This window comes from Limulus polyphemus, unplaced genomic scaffold (genome assembly GCF_000517525.1).
Source record: "Limulus polyphemus unplaced genomic scaffold, Limulus_polyphemus-2.1.2 Scaffold4362, whole genome shotgun sequence".
Lineage (NCBI taxonomy): Eukaryota > Metazoa > Arthropoda > Merostomata > Xiphosura > Limulidae > Limulus > Limulus polyphemus.
In genome coordinates, this window is record NW_013669972.1 from 83,824 (window position 1) to 92,925 (window position 9,102).

Genomic DNA, 9,102 nt, shown 5'->3' on the forward strand with positions numbered 1-9,102 from the left:
GATAATTTTACTAGTTTCAAGGACCCACAGCATGAGGAAATATGTATTAGCTGTGGTTAATTTTACTAGTTTCAAGGACCCACAGCATGAGGAAATATGTATTAGCTGTGGTTAATTTTACTAGTTTCAAGGACCCACAGCATGAGGAAATATGTATTAGCTGTGGTTAATTTTACTAGTTTCAAGGACCCACAGCATGAGGAAATATGTATTAGCTGTGGTTAATTTTACTAGTTTCAAGGACCCACAGCATGAGGAAATATGTATTAGCTGTGGTTAATTTTACTAGTTTCAAGGACCCACAGCATGAGGAAATATACGTTAACTGTGGATAATTTTACTAGTTTCAGATCACAGAGCACGAAGAAGTGTATCTAAGCTGCAGATTTCTCTCACAAAGTTAAATACTGTTTTAAAAATTCTTGCATTAAAATTAGTCTTAATGAATCCTATTTTGTTACTATAAAATATTATTTTTCAATACATCTAAATCTACTTTACTGCACTTGACTTTAAAGCAGACTTTGGAAGAAAAACAAAGTTCCTACTATCACTGAGAAATCAATGCAACCTAAAAACAAAATTTATATTATACACAGTACTCAACAGACACACATCACACTTCTCTAAGTCTCATTGATGAGAAAATGTGAAAAAAAACAGCAAAGCTGAAAACATAACTAATGTTAAATTTTAACTTACCACTCATTGTCTCCTTTAAACAACCATGCTTATTTTCACATAACTATCATACAAGTACATCTGTATGCTCATCCTATCAAAGGATCAAAGCTACCAATATGTTCCAATGTGAAACACTGACAGTTGTGTGACTTTTTTCCCCATCCAAGTTAGCTCGTTATAACTGTAATGTGTATCAGTAGAAACTACACTAAAATGTTTTTTATAAGTATTACATAAAATTCTTAAAATGTGCTTTGCTTTAAATTAAAAAAGGATGTCAGTCGACAAGTCGGTAGTCTAACTTTTTGTTGTAGAATCACAAGTTTTACATAAAATTAAGAATTCTGATAAAAACTCAGACCATGAAACACTACTCTTAAATAATTAAACAATAATTAATCTCAAAATGAAAGAAAAAAAGCATCTGGTAGGCAAAATAAGTAATGTTAGCACATGGAAAAACTGACAGGAAAAAGGTTGAACACGATACTCAATAGTTTACAAACACATTCTTCAAATACCATCAACAACAGAAGCAGAGAAATGGGTATAGATAAAAACATGATCTGTGGTAAAATACTTAACAGTTCTCCAACACATTACACTTACTCTTTGAGTCTCATCAACGAGGGAATGTCATCATATTTTTTGAATGAAGGGTCATGTGCTAAGAGATGAATGGCATAAGGTAGGACATAATCCGGGAGGACCGAAAACAGCCTCTCTATAAAACAATGAGAGCTTTTTGTTAAACAGAATATATCAGTATACAAATGTACAGAAACTCAAACCTATCATTCTAAGGACATTTCACATACACACAAACTCTTATCATCATTGTCAAACTTTACAATTGTATACAAAACGTTTTTGTTTGATATTGTTAAAGTTTTTCTTATCATTATTGTTCTACATAAGTTATCAACCATAAGATATTCTTCTCTTTATCCCAATTTAAAAATATTTTTATCAAAACATGAAAGATGGTAGATTTAGTTTTTTGACAAATAATGATCAACAATGTAAGAAAGAAAACACTACTGAAACCTGAATATATCTCTACATACGACCTCTTATAAAAACATAATTATACCATATAGATTCCTAATTAAATCAACAGCAGGATCTCTTAAATAATTATTTCTGCATTGATAATAACACATAGATTTTTTAAACCATTAAAAAAAGAGAAACCAGCATCGAATGTCAGACTAAAGCAGTGGAATACACGAACATCACTGTAACTATTCTTCCATAATACTGTTCGTGTATTCCACTGCTTTAGTCTGACATTCGATACTAGTAGTAAGCTTTCTTATACAGTATTATGGAAGAATAGTTACAGTGATGTTCATGTATTCCACTGCTTTAGTCTGACATTCGATACTAGTAGTAAGCTTTCTTATACAGTATTATGGAAGAATAGTTACAGTGATGTTCATGTATTCCACTGCTTTAGTCTGACATTCGATACTAGTAGTAAGCTTTCTTATACAGTATTATGGAAGAATAGTTACAGTAATGTTCGTGTATTCCACTGCTTTAGTCTGACATTCGATACTAGTAGTAAGCTTTCTTATACTAAGTTAATAAAAATGTATAAATGTAAGTACAAGTTTAGAGGAAAAAATAGTTGGAGTGACATTAAAAGTATTTTGGTTGATGTTGGAAATTATTTATTTTTATCACAGTAAAAAAAAAGGATTTAAAGACATTTGTTTAAGTAAAAAAAAAGAGTTCATAATGTGTATTTAAACTGAAAGTATTTTATCTGAAATGTTTGATTTTGGACTTGCCTGTTGTTGGAAGAACCAATTGGATAACACTATCAAGTCCCAAAAATTGTTTAATTTGGTTAAATTTTAACCACAAATTATTCTTTTCTTATCAAAAGTTTGAATTTTTTTCTCTTTTTTATGTTAGTAGTGTGTGGTTGTAGTTTTTTGTCTCACTAAATTGGTTATTTTTGTTATGGAAAATCCTGTTTTTAACTTTGTAGACCTGTAGAGAAGTCATGGATGCGTTTCTCAGCAGCATGCTGCATGCTGAAGTTGTGTCATGAACAGCCTTATGCAGAAATACTTTCTCAAGAACAGTTCCAGATATTAGCCCTTGTTTTAAATGTAAGTGTTTTGGGTTTGTACAGTTAGTTTGCACTGTAGTGAAATCTCATTAATTTGTACCTGAATTGATAAGGAATTGTAATGCAAATTAACAGAATGTCTAATTAATCAAATATATAATGGGTGGCAAATTTCAGAATATTATAATATGTATTTTGATTTTATATGATAATTTGAACCTTTGTCTGATTAACTAGTCTGACATTTATCCATTCCATGATTTGCATAGTTGAAAATTTACAAACAAACTAAAACATCTTTACACATACCTACAATATATGTATATATATTTACTGCTACAAAGTAGAAGTAACAACTGCCTACCTCACGTGTTGTGCAGGTGATCGTAACAAGCCAGTGAGCAGAGGAATATTAAGTAGGGATGTGTGTGTGTGTGTAGAGGGAAGTGTAATCCTCAAATAGGATCATTTTTCTATTCTGGGGAAAAGTGTATGTAGTATGAAATAAAACCAATATTTTCATTCAAAGATATAAAACTATTTAGATTAATAGTATTATATGTACAAGATAAATGAATTGTGCATATGGGGACTGCTTTTTAATTAACAATGTTGTGCCAATTACGAGGATATGGATTAATGAGGTTTTATTGTACATACCATACATTTACCTATCTGCATGATTAACAGATTACTGTCATTGTTTTGTTGCATTACAGTGGTTGAAGTGAATTTTTCTTGAAATGTCATTCTGAACTAAATCACATGTTATTGGGATCAGAAACATCCCCTTGTTTTGGTACTAGGTCTGGCAGTTCAAACTGTTTGAATCACCTGGTGGGATAGTGGTAACTTAATGAACTTAATACTCAAATCCAGGGTTTGATAGCCCAATGTAGCTTTGCTCTAAAAGAAACAAACTGTTTGATGTGGGAGAATCCCCCCCCCAAAAAAAAAAGATCAAATTCATGCATTTTTTTGTAACTCATTGCACAATTTTTAAATGCAAAGAAATTTTTTTGCAAAGTTTGGTATTAAGTCAAAGTTTATTTATTTAGAAGTAAATAAATTGGCTGCTTAAAAAAAGGACTATACAAGATGGGATTTTCTCGTGCTAAAGATAGCTGTTGCATAACCTTAATTGGGAATGTAGTTGCTCATTTCTGTTGATACAGACATTGTTAACACAGTCAGGTGGTTACTTCTTTCCTAGAAGGGTGCTTGTATTGGTTGAACTTTCAAGTATACACAGTAACTATGGTGAAATGTATTACTGATTTATTCAAAATGGCTGACTACGAGACCTTTGAAAGGTAGGAAATGGAGGAAAATGAACAACCATGCTCTTGTAAAAATGAATACTGGTTTTACACCGAGTCCAAGCATCACAGAACCTCCTACAAAAGAGCTCAGTTTAATCCCAAGTTTCAATGCTTGTTGTTATTTTCGTAAAAATGGCTAGAACAGCCCAGCGAAGGGGGTATATTTTGTACCATAAATGTTGCAAGAACAATCCCTATACATCAAAAATTGGCTGTATGAATTTTCTCGCATCAGCTCTGACCCGTTTTGGAGAGTCAAATGACCAACGTAACTGTTAAATTTATGATAAACTTTTTGTTTTGTTTCTATGTTTTCCATGTAACCCGTTCTTAGTACAAGTGTATTTTCCTGCTAGGTTACTCAGCATGAAATTTGAGCAGCATGTCTATTTACTAGTAGCACTTCATCTGATGTAAATGTCTCATTTTTTCGTGTTCAAGTACAATGCCTCAATACTATGGAATTGGAAGTGCATAAAGTTTACTAATCATTCACAACATATTTTAAAATTTCTCAGATAAAAAACATCATGTGACAATGTTATTCCAAAAACAATAAAATTATTTAAATTTCACAATGAAACTTGTGTATATAATACATGTGTTTATTACAAAACATAAAAAAGAGAGTATCTAATTGTTTTATAATAAGGCAAAATCTATTCTTGTTGTTGAATCCTGTTTTTTATATTTTTTTATTTCAAAATAATAAAAATACTTAAATATTATTTTGGGTGGAAAATCACTGAAAGCTTTAAGTTTTAATTTTTTTTCTCATAAATGGTTGATTATAACAACATTTTTTATGCACAACTCTTGACATTGTAAGAATTGTACAGAATTTTATCCTGACCCTCAGTGGCACAGTGGTATGTCTACAGACTTACAATGCTAGAATCCGGGTTTTGATACCCATGGTGGGCAGAGCACAGATAGCCCATTGTGTAGCTTTGTGCTTAATTACAAACAAACAAACAGAAGTTTAACCTCACTCTTAATGAATAATTTATCACCACAGCAAATTCTGAACTGTTTAGCATAGCAGAAGGCTTATACCATGGAAGGATATTCATTTTGTGAAATAATTAAATGATTTAGAGACAAAACATTTTTATAGAAGGAGATTTCAGGATTTTTGTGGATGTGAGAACACATAGATGTTAGAGAGTTTAAGAGCTCTGAAACCACACTCCATGCCAGTTGTGAACAAAGCTACAAAGAGAAGGTTATGGTTATACAAATATACCCTCCAACCCAAACCATTATGATGAGATGGCCATATCTTCTAGCACTGTTAACAAAATAATAAATAAGGATTTGAAATTGAGGATGATTCATTTGTCAAAAGTTAAGAAGGTTCTTGCCACACCTCCAAATTAATGGTTGTTTTCATGAGAAAGATGACTAAAAGTAACTGGAATTAAAGCAACCTCATTTAGTCCATATACTTGTTAATTCTGATGATACAGTTGCAATGGACTCTTTTTTTTTTACCTTTGGTCTGCTTAAATACGACCTGATTTCGAGCTGTAGTTCATCAACGTGTTTGACATAAGGTGCTGTATTTCATTGAAGCTTTTTACAGTCCAGGAATTGAAGTGTGTTGATCCAGTTGTCACTTTAAGCATAGATGATGATGGAGAAAGTGTCAGCTGTAGGTAGAAGTTGTTTTTCTCAAATACTTGTGCTGTTTATGCCATTAGAGGCTGAAAGTACCATATTTTTAATGTTAATATACCTGGATGAAAAATTGTATTTCTATGTTAAATAAAGAATGCAGGTTTGAGAATAGTAAGAAGAAACTGATGTAATCAATTAGTATTTTTAAAATTTTTCTTTAGGATGAATGCTACCAAGTGAGGGAAAAATTTGCACAGAAACTACATAAAGGCCTGTTTTCCCTTAGCTTGCCATTAGAGTTCATGGCCATCTTTGCTTTAGGTGGCTTAGAGAAAACAAGAGAATTGAAATCACTGTTTAAGCAGTATCTTCTGGCCAACATCAATAAGCGTCGAGAGTATTTGAAGCAACATCCTATTACCACTGGTTTGTAGTTGTTTCATGTCTAAATCTCATACTTACTATGTTTTGTTAAAATCTGTTTCTGCAGTCCATAATATTTCAACCAGTAAATAACACTTCTTATATTTCACCATAAACAGGACCACTTGAATTTTTACAATCAATTATTTTTCTTAAAATTGCTATAGTTTCATCAGTTTTTTCTTTGAAATAAAAATGTGTACTGCTTTACTCTGACATTTGATACTAGTAGTAAGCTTTCTTATACAGTATTATGGAAGAATAGTTACAGTGATGATCAGTATTTTTAGATTTTAGTTATTTTTACAATAATAAATACAGAATAAATATGAAAAACAAGAAATAAAGTACTTGACCAATCTTCTTTTTTTCTTGCCTTCGATTGTCTAGGACAGTTAAGCCTGATTTTTTATAGTAATGATACTAATGCATTTAATAATTTTTATTTATTTAAATAAACTGTACTGTATAGCTGAGGTGTTTCATTCAGCACTGTTACCCATCCTTAATTTGGTCCAGTAGTTGACAAGATGTACTGTATAGCTGAGGTGTTTCATACAGTACTGTTACCCATGTTGAATTTGGTCCAGTAGCTGGCAAGCTGTACTGTATAGCTGAGGTGTTTCATTCAGCACTGTTATTCATGTTGAGTTTGGTCCAGTGGCAGGCAAACCGTACTATATAGCTGAGGTGTTTCATTCAGTACTGTTACCCACATCGAGTTTGGTCCAGTAGCTGACAAGCTGTAATGTATAGCTGAAGAGTTTTAAAATATTTCTTGTCTAAAATGTATCTTTCAGCACTTAAAATGCAATGTTTGTTTATCAAAGTAGAGTATATCTGACTTACAGTTTTACACTCTCTTACCATGAACTTGGGTTTTTAATGTTCGATTAGTACTTCTCTTAAATCAATATATAGATAGACAGACACACACAAGGAACAGTTACATTAAGCTTTGACTTTTTTGGTTCTCATTTTTTCATTATTTACCTCAGAAAGACTTGAATTGTTTAGTATGTGTTTTTTATATGGTTTGCTAAATACTATATGGTATCTTTATTTCCATCAGGACATTCCTCGGGTAACAGAAGCCATGTGGGGACCGTTTGATGACCTTCCAGAGGAGACGAAAGTCAAGGTGGGTACTTTCTGCAAGTATATAACAATAATATAACATATAACAATAATAGCTGTTTCTTCAAAGTAAATAAACAAAGGTATTATCCATGCTTCTCAGCTGTATTCTCAATAGATATAATGCTTGCATTACATAAATATATAGTTTTATAAGAAATATGTGTCTTTAAGTAAATTAATGCTATTTATAAATACATACTGATTTTAAAGTAAATTGTTTTAATTAATGAAAAAGAGTTGTTAAAAATTAGTTTAATTTTGAACTCAATTTTGCACTGACCATTTTTCTTAAACACCTTATAAGAAATATCTGTAGACAAACAGTTGTCATTGTTTGTGTTTTCTCCACTCAGTTGTTGAAAAAATCTTGAGTTAGTTGTCCACAGACATGATAAGTTTCTGCTGAATAGTGAAATTATGACTTTTTAATCATCCTCAGTGGTGGTGGTGTTTATGACTCATGTGAAAGTTAGGACAAAAATTGAGGTTGTGTTGTTCTTTGACTTTCCATATTCATGATGTACCATATTTATGAGTTGCCACATATCATAATATCATGACAGCAACATACGATTTTAGGTTAAGAAAGACAACTATCAGCAATATAAAATTTATTTGCTTATGTGGTGCTATCCAACCACTAACATTTATACAAGTATAGTGGATGCTGGGGATGGTTATGTGGATGTAGGCAGGCATGCATCAGAGATGACAAATTGATAAAAAGTTAAGGCAGAAATAATTGAGGTTAGAATAAAAGAAATTGACAGGGATGTAACAAAATGTTTCTCTTTGGGCTGAGGCAGAAATAACAGTGTATCTTTTGATTTTTCATTCCAAGCCATACATTTTTCTTCTGGCTTGTTGAAAATGTAGAATTTTTGGAAGGTTTTACCTCCCTTGCCCATCCTCATGATTTGTCCAGTTTTGTCATTATGTTGTCATGGGCATTTTGATGTTACTTTGATACTGTAGTGCACATTTAATAAAGTTGTACATGATTTGTTTGCTTTTTAAAATGCATAGTTTATCAGTAATAATTAAAAAATGATCCTTGTACTTTGTACAAACACCCTGTACACAGATCTGTGGTTTTTGTGTTTTTTGGCATTTCATTGGTTACAAAAAATTATTATAATTTTTTCTCCCATCTCTTTTTTTTTTGAGTTGTCATAACTTATAAATATCTAAATCTTATCATCAAATAAAGTTTATATATTTTTGCAGTGCTTACTACCATGTTTATTGTGTGCTTAAATTTAAGTGCTATGTTTCAATACTGGTAAGTGTTTTCAGCAAGTTTGGTTTGGCTTGTTGTTTTAGTTAGTATATGTGGCATTGCTAACTAAAGAAAAAAAACTGTAAGATTTAGATTATTTATTCTGTTTTTGCATGATAAAAAGATTGAAGGAATGAAAATGATGGTTCGTTGGCTTGTGGGACTAAAAACAGCTCAACAGTCAGCTAGTTCAACGCTTAGGCTTCTCAGTACAGTTGTTCTGCACCAGGGAGATTTAATGGAGAAAAACTTTGTTTCGTAAGTACATAGCTCTCTGTAATTTAAGGTCACTATAAACTTGCTTATGTTTATGCTGTTCTGTAAACAGAGATCATGAAATTTCTGTTATTCCCAAGAACATTGAATCAGTAATTTCAGAACACACACACGTATGTATATACATTATACGTATTATATGCTTCTTTGAGAACACCATTATTTTAAAGTAGTTGGGTTATAATTTGATAAAAACCTGGAAAGTAGATGTGGTCATTAGAGTATTGCCTGGATGAAAGAAGATCTGATTTAACTTTATCAACACAGGCTCGGTC

At 31.7% G+C, this 9,102-nt stretch overlaps 1 protein-coding gene across 1 annotated transcript in view; it reads left to right on the forward strand.

Moving 5' to 3' along the window:
- Positions 1–8,809, forward strand: part of LOC106471037 (sister chromatid cohesion protein PDS5 homolog B-like) — a gene marked incomplete at its 3' end in the record, with an annotated part of 70,332 nt that extends 61,523 nt beyond the window's left edge. Inside the window, exons 21-22 of the mRNA XM_022399663.1 lie at positions 7,205–7,273; positions 8,676–8,809. Of these exons, the coding sequence (XP_022255371.1) occupies positions 7,205–7,273; positions 8,676–8,809 (203 nt within the window). The remainder of the gene's footprint in view (positions 1–7,204; positions 7,274–8,675) is intronic.
- Between the last annotated feature and the right edge of the window lie 293 nt (positions 8,810–9,102).